This window comes from Scyliorhinus canicula, chromosome 18 (genome assembly GCF_902713615.1).
Source record: "Scyliorhinus canicula chromosome 18, sScyCan1.1, whole genome shotgun sequence".
Taxonomy (NCBI): Eukaryota; Metazoa; Chordata; class Chondrichthyes; order Carcharhiniformes; family Scyliorhinidae; genus Scyliorhinus; species Scyliorhinus canicula.
Window position 1 is genome coordinate 68,107,165 of NC_052163.1, and position 23,816 is coordinate 68,130,980.

The 23,816-nt window shown below is 47.5% G+C and overlaps 1 protein-coding gene across 4 annotated transcripts in view; it reads left to right on the top strand.

Moving 5' to 3' along the window:
• unc13d (unc-13 homolog D (C. elegans)) overlaps nt 1-23,816 on the top strand; it is a 495,771-nt gene that overhangs the window by 180,389 nt on the left and 291,566 nt on the right. For all 4 annotated transcript variants that reach the window (XM_038777597.1, XM_038777599.1, XM_038777598.1 and 1 more), the window contains 4 exons: nt 8,130-8,220; nt 16,751-16,807; nt 18,604-18,701; nt 21,876-21,927. In XM_038777597.1, the coding sequence (XP_038633525.1) occupies nt 8,130-8,220; nt 16,751-16,807; nt 18,604-18,701; nt 21,876-21,927 (298 nt within the window). The remainder of the gene's footprint in view (nt 1-8,129; nt 8,221-16,750; nt 16,808-18,603; nt 18,702-21,875; nt 21,928-23,816) is intronic.

Here is a 23,816-nt window from a genome sequence, read left to right on the forward strand (position 1 = left end):
ACCACTCCCCAAACCTCACACACTGTAACAGAGACCCCTCCCCAAATCTCACACACTGTAACAGAGACCCCTCCCCAAAAACCCACACACTGTAACAGAGACCCCTCCCCAAATCTCACACACTGTAACAGACCCCTCCCCAAATTTCACACACTGCAACAGAGACCCCTCCCCAAAAACCCACACACTGTAGCAGAGACCCTCCCCCAAACCTCACACACTGTAACAGAGACCCCTCCCCAAATCTCACACACTGTAACAGTGACCCCTCCCCAATTCTCACACACTGTAACAGAGACCCCTCCCCAAACCTCACACACTGTAACAGACCACTCCCCAAACCTCACACACTGTAACAGTGACCCCTCCCCAAATCTCACACACTGTAACAGAGACCCCTCCCCAAACTCACACACTGTAACAGAGACCCCTCCCCAATTCTCACACACTGTAACAGAGACCCCTCCCCAAATCTCACACACTGTAACAGAGACCCCTCCCCAATTCTCACACACTGTAAACGTGACCCCCTCCCCAAATCCCACACACTGTAACAGAGACCCCTCCCCAAATCTCACACACTGTAACAGAGACCCCTCCCCAAGCCTCACACACTGTAACAGAGACCCCTCCCCAAATCTCACACACTGTAACAGAGACCCCTCCCCAAATCTCACACATTGTAACAGAGACCCCTCCCCAAATCTCACACACTGTAATAGTGACCCCTCCCCAAATCTCACACACTGTAACAGTGACCCCTCCCCAAATCTCACACACAGTAACAGAGACCCCTCCCCAAACCTACATACTCAGACAGTGACCCCTCCCCAAATCTCACACACTGCAACAGAGACCCCTCCCCAAAAACCCACACACTAACAGCGACCCCTCCCCAAATCTCACACACTGCAACAGAGACCCCTCCCCAAATCTCACACACTGTAACAGAGACCCCTCCCCAAGCCTCACACACTGTAACAGAGACCCCTCCCCAAGCCTCACACACTGTAACAGTGACCCCTCCCCAAATCTCACACACTGTAACAGAGACCCCTCCCCTAATCTCACACACTGTAACAGTGACCCCTCCCCAAATCTCACACACTGTAACAGAGACTCCTCCCCAAGCCTCACACTGTAACAGTGACCCCTCCCCAAGCCTCACACTGTAACAGAGACCCCTCCCCAAGCCTCACACTGTAACAGTTTTCACTCCCTTTTGTGAGGTACACAAAAAATCCAGCACGAGTTGAAGAATAGAAAGAAATAACATTTATTTTCAATAACACAGCAGCAGCAGCTCCCTTGTTGCTCACTCCTCTGTAACTGGTTCCAAACTGGCCAGCTCTAATTTATGCAGGGAATCTGCAAATTATTTCTCCGCCCAACTCATTGGGAAAGCTCACACTCCCTAAGGATTATAACAGGTTATAACATCCCTCCCCTGCCAAAGTCCAAGGCATCCACCGAAGACTCTGGCAAAGGAGGGCATCGGACTCGTTTTGCCGCAGGCCGGACACCATCAGGTGGCGTGTAATGAGACGGAGAATGGCGCTTCCGTGATGAACGGCGTAACGATTGTCCATCCATGGCCTGTGGGCCCTCTGAGGCGTCCTGTGTCTCCATCTTGGAGTCAGAGTCCGCTGCCTCCATCATCTTGACGTCTCTATCTCCACGCGGTTCTGCAACGATCTGCGCAGGCTTTGCGTGCGGCACCAGAGGAAGATTGTGAGGAATACTCTCCATTGTGTCTGGTCTCTGTGGCTGCAGAAATGAGCTCCGGGGATGGGGAATCTTTGGCAGGGATAGTCTTCTGGACCAAACGTGGTCTACATGCTTGCTCAGGAGACGACCCTGGGCTTGCACCTGGAAAGAGATAGGGCCCGTTCAGCGAAAGATAGCACCAGGGACCCACTGGGCAGCACCAGCAAAATTTCAAATGAACACTGGGTCACCGGGCACAAACTGCCGAATCAACCGATGCCGAAAAAAACCCTGCCCCTGATGTTCTTGTGTGCGGCATACTTTTGCGCCAATTTCTGGGAAAAGCATGCTAAGGCGGGTGCGAAGTCTCCGGCCCATTAGGAGTTCTGCGGGAGTTACCCCAGTCACTGCATGGGGGTGGTCCTGTATGAAAACAAAAAACAAGCCAGTCTTGTGACCGAGGACTGCTTCTTTATGCCTCGTTTGAATGAACCGCCAACCCCTTGGAAGCTTGGAGTGGTGTGGATAATGGCATATGCCGTTCATCTTCATGAACCTCGCAACCTCCTCATGGAGTGCTGTTGTCCGTGACCAGCACCTCTGGGAGGCCACGGGTACTGAAAGACAAATGCATCTTCTCGATTGTTACGCAGGACGTTGTGCCTACCATCTTATGCACCTCTAACTATTTAGACTGGGCATCAATTAATAGAAGGAACATGGATCCTTGAAAAGGGCCGACAAAATCCGCATGCAAGCGCGCCCAAGGCCGCCCTACCATTCCCAGTGATGTAGGAGTGTTGCCAACAGAAGCTTCTGATGCTCCTGGCATATGGAGCAGTTTTGGGCCACCTTCGCAATGTCGGTATCGAGGCCTGGCCACCAGACATAACTCCGTGCCAACATCATTTTGGTCACACCCGGAGCCCATTGTCCCTCAGTATCAGTTCCTGTCCTTTTTCCGGGAAAATCACACGCATCCCCCACAAGAGGATGCCATCTTCCACGCTAAATTCTGACAGCTTGGAGGAGAATGCCCGCAACTCGCCTGGGAGCTGTCTATGCTGCCCATCATACAGGACTATGTGCCGAACCTTTGACAGGACTGGCTCTGTCTGGGTCCAGTCACGGATCTGTGATGCCGTGAAAGACAAGGAGTCCATTAAATTTAGGGTTGCTATCACATCACCGATCATGGGGCCGACATGGGGCCGACCGATAAAGGCAATCGGCTCAGTGCGTCGGCATTCGCTATCTGGGTTCCTGGTTTGCGCTCCAGAGACTACTCGTAGGCAGCGAGCAACAAAACCCAGCGCTGGATCCGTGCGGAAGCAATGGGCAGTATTGGCTTATCCTCTCGGAAAAGTCCCAATAGAGGCTTATGATCAGTCACGATAGTGAAGTGACGGCCATACACATACTGGTGGAAGCATTTCACCGCAAAGACCACCGCCAGGCCCTCCTTCTCGATCTGCGCATACTTTTTTCTCACTGCAGTCAATGTACGGGAGGCAAAAACTTTTGGCCGCTCAGCCTCTTTCTCCACTTTGTGAGACAGGACGGCCCCAATACCATACGGGGATGCATCACACGTGATGAGCAAAGACTTTCCTGGATTATAGTGGGTTAGTAACCCAGACGACGACAATTGTTGTTTTACCGGTTTCTTGCGTCTGACCCCAAACCCAGGTGTGATTCTTCTCTTGCAGAAGGTGCAACGGGGCCAGCGTAGTTACAAGATTGGGGAGGAACTATCCACAATAGTTTATGAGGCCGAGAAATGAAAATAAATCGCAGCTGTGATTAAGGAGGGCACGATGGAGGATTCGAGGATTTGAGCACTGAGGCAATATGGGTGGAGCTGAGAAATAGGAAGGGTGCAGTAACATTGTTGGGACTTTACTACAGGCCTCCCAAAAGCGAGCATGAAGTAGAGGTACAAATATGCAGACAGATTATAGAAAAATGTAGGAGCAATAGGGTGGTTGTGATGGGAGATTTTAATTCCCCAACATTGAATGGGATTCGTGTAGTGTTGGAGGCGTAGGTGGAGCAGAGTTTGTAAGGAGCATCCAGGAGAGTTTTTTAGAGCAGTATGTAAATAGTCCAACTCGGGAAGGGGCCATACTGGACCTGGTATTGGGGAATGATCCCGGCCAGGTGGTTGATGTTTCAGTCGGTGATTACTTTGGGAATAGCGATCACAATTCCGTAAGTTTTAGAATACTCATGGACAAGGACAAGAGTGGTCCGAAAGGAAGAGTACTAAATTGGGGAAAGGCAGAGTATAACAAAATTCGGCAGGAGCTAGGGAATGTGGATTGGGAGCAGCTGTTTAAGGGTAAATCCACATTTGAAATGTGGGAGTCTTTTAAGGAAAGGTTGATTAGAGTGCAGGACAGACATGTTCCTGTGAAAATGAAAGATAGAAATGGCAAGATTAGGGAACCATGGATGACGGGTGAAATTGTGAGACTAGCTAAGATGAAAAAGGAAGCATACATAGGATCGAGGCAACTCAAAACTGATGAAGCTTTGGAGGAATATCGGGAAAGTAGGACGAATCTCAAACGCGCAATAAAGAGGGCTAAAAGGGGTCATGAAATATCTTTGGCTAACAGGGTTAAGAAAAATCCCAAAGCCTTTTATTCGTATGTAAGGAGCAAGAGGGTAACTAGAGAAAGGATTGGCCCACTCAAAGACAAAAGAGGGAATTTATGCGTGGACTCAGAGGAAATGGGTGAGATTCTTAGCCATTTTTTTCTGCAGGGGGTGAAAGGCAAACATGTTGTCATGGCGCATTCTCCTGTGCCCAACCAGGTAGCATGGGCTACACGGTGGCCCCCATTTGGCACCGCGGGCCACAACCACACAAATCCCCACCCCCACACCCCGGCTCCGTCGGTGCCCCCTCTCTTGGTGTCAAGCCCTGCTGCCACGTGCACCATTGGCTGGCACTGCCCTCACTGGGGGCTGCCGTCGCTGTGGCCCTGGGTGATCCCCCCGTTGGTGGGTGCTGGTTGGATGGGGTGTTCGGGTGCTGGGGCAGCCCATCCATACAGCCGTTGTCACTGTGCAGACCCAGGGACCGGGGTGAGTGGTCAGCAAGATGGCCGCCATAATCGCGGTCGGTGCCTGGCACCACCCCTGTCGTGTGGGCCCCGGCTACTCCACCTCCATCTTTCCCCTCCCCTGACCCTGGCACCCACCCCCCCCCCGTCTCAGCCAGCATGGCCAGTGTCTGAGCCAGCAGCCCGCAGTCACCCCATGTAATTTCCTATCTCCTCTCTCTCGCTCATCTGCCAGGACGCCAAGTTCAGGATTTTTTAAACCAAATGAGAAATACACCATCGGGAAATCAGCCCATCCGAGGCGCTGAATCGCGGAGGCCCCGGAGAATCGCGTGTCAGGCCCGCTAATGATATGTGTACTGTACTTATAGGCCACACGGTGGGAGCTGGGTTTACGTCGTCTTTGAGCAGCCAGAGAATCCAGATTTCGCATCAAACCGACATTTACCTCGATTTCAGCGCCGGAAGCTATTGGGTGGGATTCTCCCAGCCCCCCGCCGGGCTGGAGAATCCTCGTGAACGGGCCACACCGCCCCAAAGCACGCACGCGATTCTTCACAGTGTGGAGAATCGGCGCCATTGGCGCCAGCGTGGTTGGCACGGCGCGGGTCGCGGGTCGCTCTACGCGGCCAGCCCTCCGATTCTCCGGCCCGGATGGCCGAGTGGCCTTAGGAAAAGAGCCGAGTCCCGCCGGCGCGGTTCTAATCTGCTATGGGCTGGTGAGACCTCAATGTGTAAAGGTCGGGTGACAGCCTGTGGCGGGGGACGGGGGACGGGGGGGGGGGGGGGGGGGGGGCGACCGATGTGGCCTGGCCCGTGATCGGGGCGCACCGATCGGCGGGCAGGTCTCTGTGGCTGAGGGCCTCCTTTCCTACTCGCAGGCCCCTGTAGCCCTGTGCCATGTTGTGTCGGGGCCGGCGTGTTGAAGGAGGCCACTGTGCATGCACGTGCCGGCGCCACTGCGCATGTGCGGATCCCGCGGCGCCCAGTTCATGCTGGGATATGCAGCTGGAGCGGCGCGAACTGCTCCAGCGCCGTGCTGGCCCACTGTAGGGGCCAGAATTAGATGTGAGAGCGGCCCATTCACGGCATTGGAAAATGTGACGCCATTTACGACGGCATGGACACTCTGCTGCGGGATTGGAGAATTCCGCCCATTCTCCGCCCGATTTTGTTTTCAGCTCTCGGTGTCAGCTAATGGAGAATCCAGCCCCACATGTTTGATTGAAGTCTTTGGAATTTACATAGGATCGAACAGCATGGTTCGAAGTTGACTCTTTTTTCCATCATTTAGAATGGGTAACCATCTGTACAATATTTAACTAGATAGAATGCGGAGCAGGAGAAACTTCTTCATACAGAGATTTGTGAATTTGTAGAATACACTTCCAGGATTAATGGTTACTGGGTGAGACACAAATGTTCACTAGACTCTGGGGTGGCCCCGGTGGATTGGAAATTAGCAAACGTGACGCCACTGTTTAAAAAAGGAGGTAGGCAGAAAGCAGGAAATTATAGGCCAGTGAGTTTAACTTCGGTAATAGGGAAGATGCTGGAATCTATCATCAAGGAAGAAATTGCGAGGCATCTGGATAGAAATTGTCCCATTGGGCAGACGCAGCATGGGTTCGTTAAAGGCAGGTCATGCCTAACTAATTTAGTGGAATTTTTTGAGGACATTACCAGTGCAGTAGATAACGGGGAGCCGATGGATGTGGTATATCTGGATTTCCAGAAAGCCTTTGACAAGGTGCCACACAAAAGGTTGCTGCATAAGATAAAGATGCATGGCATTAAGGGTAAAGTAGTAGCATGGATAGAGGATTGGTTAATTAATAGAAAGCAAAGAGTTGGGATAAATGGGTGTTTCTCTGGTTTGCAATCAGTAGCTAGTGGTGTCCCTCAGGGATCAGTGTTGGGCCCACAATTGTTCACAATTTACATTGATGATTTGGAGTTGGGGACCAAGGGCAATGTGTCCAAGTTTGCAGATGACACTAAGATGAGTGGTAAAGCGAAAAGTGCAGAGGATACTGGAAGTCTGCAGAGGGATTTGGATAGGTTAAGTGAATGGGCTCGGGTCTGGCAGATGGAATACAATGTTGACAAATGTGAGGTTATCCATTTTGGTAGGAATAACAGCAAACGGGATTATTATTTAAACGATAAAATATTAAAGCATGCCGCTGTTCAGAGAGACTTGGGTGTGCTAGTGCATGAGTCACAGAAGGTTGGTTTACAAGTGCAACAGGTGATTAAGAAGGCAAATGGAATTTTGTCCTTCATTGCTAGAGGGATGGAGTTTAAGACTAGGGAGGTTATGTTGCAATTGTATAAGGTGTTAGTGCGACCACACCTGGAGTATTGTGTTCAGTTTTGGTCTCCTTACTTGAGAAAGGACGTACTGGCGCTGGAGGGTGTGCATAGGAGATTCACTAGGTTAATCGCAGAGCTGAAGGGGTTGGATTATGAGGAGAGGTTGAGTAGACTAGGACTGTACTCGTTGGAATTTAGAAGGATGAGGGGGGATCTTATAGAAACATTTAAAATTATGAAGGGAATATATAGGATAGATGCGGGCAGGTTGTTTCCACTGGCGGGTGACAGCAGAACTAAGGGGCATAGCCTCAAAATAAGGGGAAGTAGATTTAGGACTGAGTTTAGGAGGAACTTCTTCACCCAAAGGGTTGTGAATCTATGGAATTCCTTGCCCAGTGAAGCAGTTGAGGCTCCTTCATTACATGTTTTTAAGGTAAAGATAGATAGTTTTTTGAAGAATAAAGGGATTAAGGGTTATGGTGTTCGGGCCGGAAAGTGGAGCTGAGTCCACAAAAGATCAGCCATGATCTAATTGAATGGCGGAGCAGGCTCGAGGGGCCAGATGGCCTACTCCTGCTCCTAGTTCTTATGTTCTTATGTTCTTATGTTTTCATTAAAGATCAGATTCAACAGTGGGATGGATTAAAATGGGTTAAAGGTTGGAACAGTGGTAATTGTCACAATTTACTATGAAACAGACAAGTAGAATGACTTAATTCCATCCTGTAACTAGGAGATTAAATGCTTTACACAGTTCAGTTGCACATGGACTCGGGAAATTAAACAAGTTGTACAGAATTTATTTTAGATGTGTTGTAGGAGGATTAAGACTCACTTTTTTCAATTTCCATATGTCTGCATCACTGGCTTTCCTGTACTTTACTGCCAATGTTCTCTCGGGAGTTTCAGAATTTTGACCTAGCAGCATGATTCCCAATTAGGATGGTGTGTTTGGAATGGTCCATTTTCTGTACTATCTATTGGTTCTGTTAATACACCATATTCCTCTGAATCTCTGTCCATTCATTACAGGGTGCTGGAACAGATCTGTAAAATGAAGGCTTTTCACAAACTTTGCCCTTCAGTTCCTGACCTCTGTGACAGACTCATGGATGCTCTTAAGGTAGAGTTCAGCAGAAAAAAGCAATTGCTTGACTTTTGATGATAGCAGTGTGACATGTCTCAGTGCAAAGAGGCTATGCACTTCATTGTAATCTTAAAAGCTATTTGTAGATGCATAGCTACATGTTAAAAAAATATGCTCAGCCATTGGATTGTGGAGAGAATAGGGAATGTGTTGGGAAGCTAATGGGGGGATTGGTTGGGGAGCGAATGGGGGTGTTGGGTTTGAGAGCAAATGGGGGTATTGGGTTGGGGTGCGAATGGGGGATTGGGTTGGGGAGAAAATGGGGGGATTGGGTTGGGGAACGAATGGGGGGGGGGGGGACTGAAAGAAATGAAAAGAAAAGAAAAATTACAGCACAGGAACAGGCCTTTCGGCCCTCCAAGCCTGGGTCGATCCAGATCCTCTATCTAAAACTGTCGCCTATTTTCTAAGGATCTGTATCCCTCTGCTCCCTGCCCATTCATATATCTGTCTAGGTACATCTTAAATGATGCTATCGTGCCCGCCTCTATCACCTCCGCCGGCAATGCCAGGCACCCATCACTCTCTGCGTAAAGAACTTTCCACGTATATCTTCCCTGAAACTTTTCTCCTCTCACCTTGAACTCGTGACACCTAATAATTGAGTCACCCACTCTGGGAAAAAGCTTCTTGCTATCCACCCTGTCTATACCTCTCAGGATTTTGTAGACCTCAATGAGGTACCCCCTCAACCTCCGTCTTTCAAATGAAAATAATCCTAATCTACTCAACTTCTCTTCATAGCTAGCGCCCTCCATACCAGGCAACAGCCTGGTGAACCTCCTCTGCACAATCTCCAAAGCATCCACATCCTTTTGGTAATGTGGCAACTAGAACTGAACGCAGTATTCCAAATGTGGCCGAATCAAAGTCTGAGACAACTGTAACATGACCTGCCAACTCTTGTACTCAATATCCCTTCCGATGAAGGAAAGCAATCCATATGTCTTCTTGACCACTCTATCGACCTGTGCAGCCACCTTCAGGGTACAATGGACCTCAACACCCAGATCTCTCTGTACCTCCATATTCTCCAGGGCTTTTCATTTACCGTATAGTTCGCTCTTGAATTCGATCTTCCAACATGCATCACCTCGCATTTCCCGGATTGAACTCCATCTGCCATTTCTCTGCCGAACTCTCCAATCTATCTATATTCTGCTGTATTCTCTGACAGCCCCCTTCACTCGCTGCTACTCCACCAATCTTAGTGTCATCTGCAAACTTGCTAATCAGACCACCTATACCTTCCTCCAGATCATTTATGTATATCACAAACAACAGTGGTCCCAGCACGGAACCCTGTGGAACACCACTGGTCACAGTTCTCCATTTTGAGAAACTCCCTTCCACTACTACTCTCTGTCTCCTGTTCCCCAGCCAGTTCTTTATCCATCTAGCTAATACACCCTGGACCCCATGAGAATTCACTTTCTCCATCAGCCTACCATGGGGAACCATATCAAATGCCTTACTGAAGGCATTTCAGTAATGCCTTCCCTCATCAATCAGCTTTGTCACTTCCTCAAAGAATTCTATTAAGTTGCAAGACATGACCTACCCTGCACAAAACCATGTTGCCTATCACTGATAAGCACATTTTCTTCCAAATGGGAATAGATCCTATCCCTCAGTATCTTCTCCAGCAGCATCCCTACCACTGACGTCAGGCTCACAGGTCTATAATTACCTGGATTATCCCTGCTACCCTTCTTAAACAAGGGGACAACATTAGCAATTCCCCAGTCCTCTGGTATCTCACCCATGTTCAAGGATGCTGCAAAGATATCTGTTAAGGCCCCAGCTATTTCCTCTCTCACTTCCCTCAGTAACCTGGGATAGATCCCATCCGGTCCTGGGGACTTGTCCCCCTTAATGCCTTTTAGTATACCCAACATACTGGGCAGCACGGTAGTATTGTGGATAGTACAATTGCTTCACAGCTCCAGGGTCCCAGGTTCGATTCCGGCTTGGGTCACTGTCTGTGCGGAGTCTGCACATCCTCCCCGTGTGTGCGTGGGTTTCCTCCGGGTGCTCCGGTTTCCTCCCACAGTCCAAAGGTGTGCAGGTTAGGTGGATTGGCCATGATAAATTGCCCTTAGTGTCCAAAATTGCCCTTAGTGTTGGGTGGGGTTACTGGGTTATGGGGATAGGGTGGAGTTGTTGACCTTGGGTAGGGTGCTCTTTCCAAGAGCCGGTGCAGACTCGATGGGCTGAATGGCCTCCTTCTGCACTGTAAATTCTATGAAATTCTATGAAATATCCTCCCTCCTTATGCCGACTTGACCTAGAGTAATCAAACATCTACCCCTAACCTCAACATCCGTCATGTCCCTCTCCTCGGTGAATACCGATGCAAAGTACTCGTTAAGAATCTCACCCATTTTCTCTGACTCCACGCATAACTTTCCTCCTTTGTCCTTGAGTGAGCCAACCCTTTCTCTAGTTACCCTCTTGCTCCTTTTATATGAATAAAAGGTTTTGGTATTTTCCTTTACCCTGTTTGCTAAAGATATTTCATGACCCATTTTAGCCCTCTTGATTCCTCGTTTCAGATTGGTCCTACATTCCTGATATTCTTCCAAAGCTTTGTCTGTCTTTCGTTGCCTAGACCTTATGTATGTTTCCTTTTTCCTCTTAGCTAGTCTCACAATTTCACCTGTCATCCATGGTTCCCTAATCTTGCCATTTCTATCCCTCATTTTCACAAGGACATGTCTGTCCTGCACTCTAATCAACCTCTCTTTAAAAGACTCCCACATGTCAAATATGGATTTACCTTCAAACAGCTGCTCCCAATCCACATTCCCCAGCTCCTGCCGAATTTTGGTACAGTTGGCCTTCCCCCAATTTAGCACTCTTCCTTTAGGACCACTCTCGTCTTTGTCCATGAGTATTCTAAAACTTATGGAATTGTGAGCACTATTCCCAAAGTAATCCTCGACTGAAACTTCAACGACCTGGCCGGGCTCATTCCCCAATACCAGGTCCAGCATTGCCCCTTCCCGGGCTGGACTATTTACATACTGCTCTAGAGAACCGTCCTAGATGTTCCTTACAAATTCTGCTCCATCTAGACCTCTGACACTAAGTGTATCCCAGTCAATGTTGGGAAAATTAAAATCTCCTATCATGACCACTCTGTTGCTCCTACATCTTTCCATAATCTGTTTACATATTTGTACCTCTATCTCACGCTCGCTGTTGGGAGGTCTGTAGTATAGCCCCAACATTGTTACTGCACCCTTCCTATTTCTGAACTCTGCCCATATCGCCTCACTGCTCGAGTCCTCCACAGTGCCCTCCTTCAGCACAGCTGTGATATCCTCTCTGACCAGTAATGCAACTCCTCCACCCCTTTTACCTCCCTCTCTATCCCACCTGAAGTATCAATATCCTGGGATATTTAGTTGCCAATCATGCCCTTCCCTCAACCAAGTCTTAGTAATAGCAATAATATCATACTCCCAGGTACTAATCCAAACCCTAAGTTCATCTGCCTTACCTACTACACTTCTTGCATTAAAACAAATGCACCTCAGACCACCAGTCCCTTTGCATTCATCATCTGCTCCCTGCCTTCTCTTCCCCTTAGTCCCGCTGACTTCATGATCTAGTTTCTTACAGGCTTTAGTTACTACCTCCTTACTGTCCACTAACCTCCTCATTTGGTTCCCATCCCCCTGCCACATTAGTTTAAACCCTCCCCAACAGCGTTAGCAAAAGCACCCCCAAGGACATTGGTTCCAGTCCAACCCAGGTGTAGACCGTCCAACTTGTAGTAGTCCCACCTCCCCCAGAACCGGTCCCAATGTCCCAAAAATCTGAACCCCTCCCTCCTGCACCTTCTCTCAAGCCACGCATTCATCCTGCCTATTCTTTTGTTTCTACTAGGGGCCTCACGGTAGCATGGTGGTTAGCATCAATGCTTCACAGCTCCAGGGTCCCAGGTTCGATTCCCGGCTGGGTCACTGTCTGTGTGGAGTCTGCACGTCCTCCCCGTGTGTGCGTGGGTTTCCTCCGGGTGCTCCGGTTTCCTCCCACAGTCCAAAGATGTGCGTGTTAGGTGTATTGGCCATGCTAAATTGCCCGTAGTGTAAGGTTAATGGGGGGATTGTTGGGTTACGGGTATACGGGTTACGTGGGTTTAAGTAGGGTGATCATTGCTCGGCACAACATCGAGGGCCGAAGAGCCTGTTCTGTGCTGTACTGTTCTATTCTATTCTATTCTACTCTGACTACCACGAAGCACTGGGAGCAATCCTGACATTACTACCTCCTGAGGTCTGACTTTTTAACTTGGCTCCTAACTCCCTAAATTCTGCTTGTAGGACCTCATCCCGTTTTTTACCTATATAATTGGTGCCTATATGCACCACGACAACTGACTGTTCACCTTCCCCCTTCAGAATGTTCTGCAGCCTATCTGAGAGATCCCTGACCCATGCACCTGGGAGGCAACATACCACAGAACCGCCGATCTACTCCCTTTACAATTGAATCCCCTATGACTATAGGCATTCCACTCTTTTTCCCGCCCTTCTGCACAGCAGAGCCAGCCACGGTGCCATGAACCTGGCTACTGCTGCCTTCCCCTGGTGAGCCATCTCCCCCAACAGTATCCAAAACGGTATACCTGCTTTGGAGGGAGATGGCCGCAGGAGACACCTGCGCTGCCTTCCTGCTTTTTCTCTGCCTTTTGATCACCCATTCCCTTTCTCCCTCAGCAATCCTAATCTGTGGTGTGACCAATTCGCTAAATGTGCTATCCACGACCTCCTCAGCATCATTGATGCTCCAAAGTGAGTCCATCCGCAGCTCCAGAGCCGTCATGTGCTCTAACAGGAGCTGCAGCTGTACACACTTCCCGCAAGTGAAGGAGCCAGGGACATTAGCCACATCCCTGGGCTCCCACATTTAGCAAGAGGAACATAACACGGGTCTGAGATCTCCTGCCATTTTTAATCTTAAGCTTAACTTTGTTCAACTATAATATCAAATAATAGATAAATGAACAAGGAAAAGAAAAAGAAAAATTGTTACAAATCACACGATAAAAAGAAATACAGATAGAAAAACCTTACCTTATCAACACATCACAGTCTTTTTTTTTTGTTAGAGGAAGAGGGCGGGTGGGAGACACTATATGTGTAGTCTCTCGGGTTCAGCCGCTGCCCAAATATATCAGTTCACTCGCCTTCCCAGAGCGCAATTCGACCGCTCCCACACAGCTCCTCTCTCTCACCACTCCTGTAAGGTAAGTTTTTAAACAGGGCAATTTACCTTCCCGACAGCCTCCTGGTTACTGCTGTCGCTGATACCGCTGAGCAACTGAAGCCGCTTCTCCTGTAAGGTAAGTTTTTAAAGTGGGAAACTTACCTTCCCGACAGCCCCCTGGTTACTGCTCTCGCGGCTACCGCTTAAAAACTGAAGTTGGGCATTGAATGGTGGGATTGCATTGGGAATGAATGAGAAATTGGATTTGGCAGTGAATGGAGGGATTGGATTAGGAGTGAATGGGGGATTGGATTAGGAGTGAATGGGGGATTGGATTGGGGAGTGAATGGGGGGATTGGATTGGGGAATAAATGGGGGATTGGATTGGGGAGCGAATGGGGGATTGGATTGGGGAGCGAATGGGGGGATTGGATTGGGGAATAAATGGGGGATTGGATTGGCGAGTGAATGGGGGATTGGATTGGGGAGCGAATGGGGGTATTGGTTTGGGGAGTGAATAGAGGTATGAGGTTGGGGATAGAATGGGTGTATTTGATTGGGGAGTGAATGGGGGGATTGGATTGGGGAGTGGATGGGGGGGATTGGATTGGGGAGTGAATGAAGGTCTTGCATTGGGGAGCGAATGGGGGATTGGATTGGGGAGTGAATGGGATATTGGATAGGGGAGTGAATGAAGGTCTTGGATTGGGGCGTGAATGGGGGAATTGGATTGGGGAGTGAATGGGGGGATTGGATTGGGGAGTGAATGAAGGTCTTGGATTGGGGAGTGAATGGGGGCTATTGGATTGGGGAGTGCATGGGGTTATTGGATTGGGGAGTGAATGAAGGTCTTGGATTGGGGAAAGAATGGGGGATTGGTTTGGGGAGTGGATGGGGGGGTATTGGATTGGGGAGTGAATGGGGGATTGGATTGGGGAGTGAGTGGGGATATTGGATTGGGGAGTGAGTGGGGGGATTGGATTGGGGAGTGAATGGGGTATTGGATTGGGGAGTGAATGGGGGTATTGGATTGGGGAGTGAATGGGGGTATTGGATTGGGGAGTGATAGAGGGTATTGGGTTGTGGAATGGATGTGGGTATTAGATTGGGGAGTGAATGGGGGGATTGGATTGGGGTGTGGATGCAAGGGATTGGATTGGGGAGTGAATGGGGGTATTAGATTGGGGAGTGAATGGGGGTATTAGATTGGGGAGTGAGTGGGGATATTGGATTGGGGAGTGAATGGGGATATTGGATTGGGGAGTGAATGGGGATGTTGGATTGGGGAGTGAATGGCGATATTGGATTGGTGAGTGAATGGGGATATTGGATTGGGGAGTGAATGGGGATATTGGATTGGGGAGTGAATGGGGATATTGGATAGGGGAGTGAATGGGGATATTGGATTGGTGAGTGAATGGGGGATTAAATTGGGGAGTGAATGGGGATATTGGATTGGGGAGTGAGTGGGGGGGGATTCGATTGGGGAGTGAATGGGGAGGATTGGATTGGGGAGTGAATGGGGGTATTGGATTGGGGAGTGATAGGGGGTATTGGGTTGTGGAGTGAATGGGGGGGATTGGATTGCGAAGTGAATGGGGGGATTGGATTGGGGAGTGAATGGGGGGATTGGATTGGGGAGTTAATGGGGAGATTGTATTGGGGAGTGGAAGGAGGGGACTGGTTTGGGGAGTGAATGAAGGTCTTGCATTGGGGAGTGAATGGGGGATTGGATTGGGGAGTGAATGGGATATTGGATTGGGGAGTGAATGGGGGGATTGGATTGGGGAGTGGATGTGGGTATTAGATTGGGGAGTGAAAGGGGGGGATTGGATTGGGGTGTGGATGCAGGGGATTGGATTGGGGAGTGAATGGGGGTATTTCATTAGATTGGGGAGTGAATGGGGGTATTAGATTGGGGAGTGAGTGGGGATATTGGATTGGGGAGTGAATGGGCATATTGGATGGGGGAGTGAATGGGGATAGTGGATTGGGGAGTGAATGGCAATATTGGATTGGGGAGTGAATGGGGATATTGGATTGGGGAGTGAATGGTGATATTGGATTGGGGAGTGTATGGGGATATTGGATTGGGGAGTGAATGGGGATATTGGATTGGGGAGTGAATGGGGATATTGGGTTGGGGAGTGAATGGCGATATTGGATTGGGGAGTGAATGGAGGGATTGGATTGAGGAGTGGATGGGGGGGGGTTGGATTGGGGAGTGAATGAAGGACTTGCATTGAGGAGTGAATGGGGGATTGGATTGGGGAGTGAATGGGATATTGGTTTGGGGAGTGAATGGGGGGATTGGATTGGGAAGTGAATGAAGGTCTTGCATTGGGGAGTGAATGGGGGATTCGATTGGAGAGTGAATGGGATATTGGATTGGGGAACGAATTAAGGTCTTGGATTGGGGAGTGAATGGGTATATTGGATTGGGGAGTGAATGGGGGGATTGGATTGGGAAGTGAATGAAGGTCTTGCATTGGGGAGTGAATGGGGGATTCGATTGGAGAGTGAATGGGATATTGGATTGGGGAACGAATTAAGGTCTTGGATTGGGGAGTGAATGGCGATATTGGATTGGGGAGTGAATGGCGATATTGGATTGGGGAGTGAATGGGGGATTGGATTGGGGAGTGAATGGGGATATTGGATTGGGGAGTGAGTGGGGGGGGATTGGATCGGGGACTGAATGGGGAGGATTGTATTAGGGAGTTAATGGGGGTACTGGATTGGGGAGTCATAGGGGGTATTGGGTTGTGGAGTGGATGCGGGTATTACATTGGGGGATTGGATTGTGGTGTGGATGCAGGGGATTGGATTGGGGAGTGATAGGGGGTATTAGATTGGGGAGTGAATGGGGGTGATTGGATTGGGGAGTGAGTGGGGGGGGATTGGATTGGGGAGTGATAGGGATATTAGATTGGGGAGTGAATGAGGGTGATTGGATTGGGGAGTGAATGGGGAGGATTGGATTGGGGAGTGAATGGGGGTATTAGATGGGGAGTGAATGAGAGTGATTGGATTGGGGAGTGAGTGGGGGGGGGATTGGATTGGGGAGTGGATGCGGGTATTAGATTGGGGAGTGAATGGGGGTATTGGATTGGGGAGCGACTGGGGTGTATTGGATTGGGGAGCGAACGGGGTATTGGGGTGGGGAGGGAATGGGATTGGATTGTTTAGTGAATGTGGGGGTTGGATTGAGTAGGGAATGCCTGGATTGGATTGAATAGAGAAGGACAGAATGGATTTTTTTTTGAATATTCATCTCTGTTCCTTGCAGGCTGGCAACATTGAATGGTATCAAAGCCATAAACAGCTATTGGAGCCCATGATTAAGGTACAATATAGTTGATGGATGTTATGCGCTCAGGATAAAAATGTGTGGACTCGAAATGCTTTGCACTTTGCACACCCACTACAGTCTCAAACAAAAATGTGATGGAAACTATAGCATACCGTACACTGTAAGGGTCCTTCTTGTTGGTTCCCTTATTTCCCTTTTGTTTTATTTTGCTGTTATCATTTTTGACCCATGGATGCTTAATTGACATGTATCTTTAAGCCAGGCAGCGGAGACAATTTGGGATTCAAGAAATTGAAACATAGTATGTGGTGCTGCTATCATTGGACAGTAGAACCCAGACTTTGTTGCAAGTGAGAGATGGGGTGGGAATCAGTTCGATTGGTTGGTTGGCGGCCAATGATTTAGCGAACAGACTGTATTCTGCCCAACAATAGGTGGTGATTAATCCTGTCTGAGTGAGATGATTTCCAGAGACCTAAAGAAAGCAGAGTTGAGACCTGGGCATACAAGGAAAAGGACCTGCTCCCATTCTTCCATCTATCTCTCTCCCAAAAGGCTGTAAGTTTTTGAACCCACAGTGAATTTGGATGAATGAATCTGCAGTGAAACCATTACAGGCTGAAAACTGAAACCTGGATCTGAAATCTTACTTTGAAACAAGGACTATTTATTTCCTTTTACTTATGATTAACCATTTGAATTATAACCAGTTGAATTATAATTAACCAGTTGAATTATGATTAACCAGTTGCATTATGATTAACCAGTTGAATTTGTTCCATATTTCATTGCCGTTCATAGTTATTAATAAAAAGCAATTACATTTAAATTTACAAACCTGGTGACTGTACTTATTGGGCTGCTAAGGATGAAAGACTTTGGGAATTTTTCTCAGAATTATTTGTTAATTCAATTGTGTTACCATTCCTGGTCAAGGGGGGCTGGAATTGACCACGCTCTAGGTCAGGATGTCGTAACAAACACTATCAAACACGCCCAAGGCAGGTACAACATGGATTAGATAGAGTCACATTCCCTTTGCAGTATAGCCACACCTTCTGTAGTTCCCCACACACTGTCACATTCCTTTCCATTTAGGATCACTGACCAGTGACAAGTCCAGTACCAAGCATGAGAAAAATCAAAACACACATGGGCCAACATGAAACCAACAGCTCACAGATATTGTTCCTCTTTTCTTAATATAGTTGAATGTTAGCCCTCAATCTTTCAGGCTCCAATGTCTCTTTGGTCCCTTCATCAAATACCATTCTTCATTTGTTAGGCTAATCATATTCAATTGAGCAGAACACATAAGTATATAAGAACATAAGAAATAGGGGCAGGAGTAAACCACACGACCCATTAAGCTGCTCCACCATTCAATACAATTGTGGCTGATCTTCATGCCCTGCTCGATTGTCACGCTCACTCGCCCTTGATTCACCGAGAGACAAAAAATCTGCCTGCCGCAACCTGAAATCTATTCAGTGATGGAGCATCCACAACCCTCTGGGGAAAGAATTCCAAATATTCACAACCCTTTGAAGAAATTTCTCCCAACTAAGTGATTTGCCCCTTACCCTGATACGTGATCTTAGTTTCTATAACCCAGGGAGGAGTAGCAATAATGTGCTATCATCCCAAATGACTCAGCACAAACTTGACCAAGTTCCGTAGCCCAATTACATTCCATCTTTATCAATATGCCATGCCATTGGTGATTCATGCCACTCACACAGTTTATTTGATCTAACATCTATCTAAAAATGATCATTTTATGAATACTGCATTCAAAATTTGAGCTTAATTATTTTCTGTCTTCACAGACTGAGGAAGAAATTGTGAAATCACTGGTGATATTCATAGAGCAACTGAATATTGATCTGTTGGACAGCCGGAAAACACGGTCAAAGATTTACACCGGGTAGGGCCCGTTACACACGTAATCACACGGGGTGAATCATAGAGCACCTCATTGTCTAACCTCAACTCACCATTAGAGGGGAGGAATAATAATAATAATAGCTTATTGTCACAAGTAGGCTTCAATGAAATTACTATGTAAAGCCCCTAGTCGCCACATCCCGGCACCTGTTCGGGGAGGCCGGTATGGGACTTGAACCCGCGCTGCTGGCCCTGTTCTGCATTACAAGCCCATTATCATTCTGAGATCTCATTTAATTTACCCAGACTCACTCTCAGTGGTCTTTTTTAATTAACCCAATCTCAGACTGTGTTCTCAAGTAAGTAACCCAATCTCACGCTGTGTTCTCAAGTAATTAACCCAATTTCAAACTGTGGTCTTGAGCAATTAACCCATTCTCAGACAGTGATGTTGTTTAATTAACCCATTCTCACTCTGTAATCTTGTTAATTAAGCCAGTCTCACTCTGTGATCTTGTTAATTAACTCAGTCTCACTCTGTGATCTCAAGTAATTGACCCATTCTCACACAGTGACCTTGTTAATTAACCCAGTCTCATTCTGTGATCTCAAGTAATTGACCCATTCTCACACAGTGATCTTGTTTAATTAACCTATTCTCACTCTGTGATCTTGTTTATTTAACCTATTCTCACTCTGTGAACTTGAGTAATTGACCCATTCTCAATCTGTTACCTTGTTTACTTATCCCATTCTCACTGTGTGATCTTAACTAATTGACCCATTCTCACTCTGTGATCTTGTTTAATTAGAACATAGAACATAGAACGATACAGCGCAGTACAGGCCCTTCGGCCCTCGATGTTGCACCGACATGGAAAAAAAACTAAGGCCATCTAACCTACACTATGCCCTTATCATCCATATGCTTATCCAATAAATTTTTAAATGCCCTCAATGTTGGCGAGTTCACTACTGTTGCAGGTAGGGCATTCCACGGCCTCACCACTCTTTGCGTAAAAAACCCACCTCTGACCTCTGTCCTATATCTATTACCCCTCAATTTAAGGCTATGTCCCCTCGTGCTAGCCACCTCCATCCGCGGGAGAAGGCTCTCGCTGTCCACCCTATCTAACCCTCTGATCATTTTGTATGCCTCTATTAAGTCACCTCTTAACCTTCTTCTCTCTAACGAAAACAACCTCAAGTCCATCAGCCTTTCCTCATAAGATTTTCCCTCCATACCAGGCAACATCCTGGTAAATCTCCTTTGCACCCGTTCCAAAGCTTCCACGTCCTTCCTATAATGAGGCGACCAGAACTGTACGCAATACTCCAAATGCGGCCGTACCAGAGTTTGGTACAGCTGCATCATGACCTCATGGCTCCGGAACTCAATCCCTCTACCAATAAAGGCCAACACACCATAGGCCTTCTTCACAACCCTATCAACCTGGGTGGCAACTTTCAGGGATCTATGTACATGGACACCGAGATCCCTCTGCTCATCCACACTACTAAGAATTTTACCATTAGCCAAATATTCCGCATTCCTGTTATTCTTTCCAAAGTGAATCACCTCACACTTCTCCACATTAAACTCCATTTGCCACCTCTCAGCCCAGCTCTGCAGCTTATCTATGTCCCTCTGTAACCTGCAACATCCTTCCGCACTGTCTACAACTCCACCTACTTTAGTGTCGTCTGCAAATTTACTCACCCATCCTTCTGCGCCCTCCTCTAGGTCATTTATAAAATGACAAACAGCAACGGCCCCAGAACAGATCCTTGTGGTACGCCACTCGTAACTGAACTCCATTCTGAACATTTCCCATCAACTACCACTCTCTGTCTTCTTTCAACTAGCCAATTTCTGATCCACATCTCTAAATCACCCTCAATCCCCAGCCTCCGTATTTTCTGCAATAGCCGACCGTGGGGAACCTTATCAAACGCTTTACTGAAATCCATATACACCACATCAACTGCTCTACCCTCGTCTACCTGTTCAGTCACCTTCTCAAAGAACTCGATAAGGTTTGTGAGGCATGACCTACCCTTCACAAAACCATGCTGACTATCCCTAATCATATTATTCCTATCTAGATGATTATAAATCGTATCTTTTATAATCCTCTCCAAGACTTTACCCACCACAGACGTTAGGCTCACCGGCCTATAGTTACCGGGGTTATCTCTACTCCCCTTCTTGAACAAAGGGACCACATTTGCTATCCTCCAGTCCTCTGGCACTATTCCTGTAGCCAATGATGACCTAAAAATCAAAGCCAAAGGCTCAGCAATCTCTTCCCTGGCTTCCCAGAGAATCCTAGGATAAATCCCATCCGGCCCCGGGGACTTATCTATTTTCACCTTGTCCAGAATTGCCAACACTTCTTCCCTACGCACCTCAATGCCATCTATTCTAATAGCCTGGGTCTCAGCATTCTCCTCCACAATATTATCTTTTTCTTGAGTGAATACTGACGAAAAGTATTCATTTAGTATCTCGCTTATCTCCTCAGCCTCCACACACAACTTCCCACCACTGTCCTTGACTGGCCCTACTCTTACCCTAGTCATTCTTTTATTCCTGACATACCTATAGAAAGCTTTTGGGTTTTCCTTGATCCTACCTGCCAAAGACTTCTCATGTCCCCTCCTTGCTCGTCTCAGCTCTCTCTTTAGATCCTTCCTTGCTTCCTTGTAACTATCAAGCGCCCCAACTGAAACTTCACGCCTCATCTTCACATAGGCCTCCTTCTTCCTCTTAACAAGAGATTCCACTTCTTTGGTAAACCACGGTTCCCTCGCTCGACCCCTTCCTCCCTGCCTGACTGGTACGTACTTATCAAGAACATGCAATAGCTGTTCCACTAATTAACCCATTCTCACTGGGCGATCTTGTTTAATTAACCCATTCTTCTCTGTGATCTTGTTTAATTAGCCCATTCTCACACTGTGATCTTGTTTAAATAACCCATTCTCACTCAAATAATTAACCTCCTATCACTCTCAGTGCCATCTCATTTAATTAATTTGTTGGTGCTCTCCATGCACTCACGTAATTAAGCCATTTGTCTATAAAACCTAGGAAAACCAAGGATTAGAAAGTTAGAATTGTCAATTGATGTGAATTGGATTTGTTTTATGATTGTGTTCTGATTCTTAGTTTTCTAAAATCTTACTGTCTGATTTTTTTCTCTTTTTACAGAACTATCAAAGCGGATCTGTTCAGCATTGCCTACCGACAGTTCCTGGAATTGGTAAGGATAAATTCAGTCACACCAACACCTGAGGACTTATCCCAGGCTGTAAATAAAGCAGTGAGCATCCTTGATAACATCTTCTTCAGGGCCATGTGTGAATTTGAGAACTGAGATGGAACCCAGTCAGGAACGTTCATCAATGGCAACAGATAAATCCTTGATCCCTCACTTAACTCTGCACCAAGGGTGGCATGGTGGTACAGTGGCTAGCACTGCTGCCTCACAGCATCTGGGACCAGGTTCAGTTCTGGCCTTGGGTGACTGTGTGATGTTTTCACATTCTCCCTGTGGCTGCGTGGGTTTTCTATGGGTGCTACGGCTTCCTCCCACAGTCCAAAGATGTGCAGGTTAGGTGGATTGGTCATATAAATTGCCCCTTGGTGTCCAAGGATGTGTAGGTTAGGTTAAGGAGTTATTGGCATAGGGCGGGGGAGTGGGCTTAGGTGGAGTGCTCTTTCAGAGGGTCAGTGCAGACCTGATGGGCCGAATGGCATCCTTCTGCACTGTTGGGATTCTATGATAACAATTCGGGATTACTACCCAATCTATGTGTGGGATGTATAGTGCCTAAATTACATCAGCCAGTAGAGAATCATTTATATTTCACTTCACTAATCTAATCCATTAAGGTATGTCCAAATCACTGAATATAGAACATAGAACATAGAACATTACAGCGCAGTACAGGCCCTTCGGCCCACGATGTTGCGCCGTCCTGTGAAACCCCTCTAAAGTCCCTCTACATTATTCCCTTATCATCCATATGCCTATCCAATGACCATTTGAATGCGTTTAGTGTTGGCGAGTCCACTACTGTTGCAGGCAGAGCATTCCACGCCCTTACTACTCTCTGAGTAAAGAACCTACCTCTGACATCTGTCCTATATCTATCTCCCCTCAATTTAAGGCTATGTCCCCTCGTGTTAGCCATCACCATCCGAGGAAAAAGGCTCTCACTGTCCACCCTATATATTCCTCTGATCATCTTGTATGCCTCAATTAAGTCACCTCTTAACCTTCTTCTCTCTAACGAAAACAGCCTCAAGTCCTTCAGCCTTTCCTCATATGATCTTCCCTCCACACCAGGCAACATTCTTGTAAATCTCCTCTGTACCCTTTCCAATGCTTCCACATCCTTCCTATAATGTGGCGACCAGAACTGCACACAATACTCCAAATGCGGCCGCACCAGAGTTTTGTACAACTGCAACATGACCTCATGGCTCCGAAACTCAATCCCTCTACCAATAAAAGCTAACACACCGTACGCCTTCTTAACAACCCTCTCAACCTGGGTGGCAGCTTTCAGGAATCTATGGACATGGACACCGAGATCTCTCTGCTCATCCACGCTACCAAGAATCTTACCATTAGCCCAGTACTCTGCCTTTCTGTTATTCCTTCCAAAATGAATCACCTCACACTTTTCTGCATTAAACTCCATTTGCCACCTGTCAGCCCAGCTCTGCAGCTTATCCATGTCCCTCTGTAACTTGTAACATCCTTTTGCACTGTCCACAACTCCACCGACTTTAGTGTCATCTGCAAATGTACTCACCCATCCTTCTACGCCCTCCTCCAGGTCATTTATAAAAATGACAAAATGACAAACAGCAACAGCCCCAAAACAGATCCTTGTGGCACACCACTAGTAACTGGACACCAGTCAGAGCATTTCCCATCAACCACCACTCTTTGTCTTCTATCAGCTAGCCAATTTCTGATCCAAACTGCTAAATCACCCTGAATCCCATGCCTCTGTATTTTCTGCAATAGCCTACCGTGGGGAACCTTATCAAACGCGTTACTGAAATCCATATACACCACATCAACTGCTTTACCCTCATCCACCTGTTTGGTCACCTTCTCGAAGAACTTAATGAGGT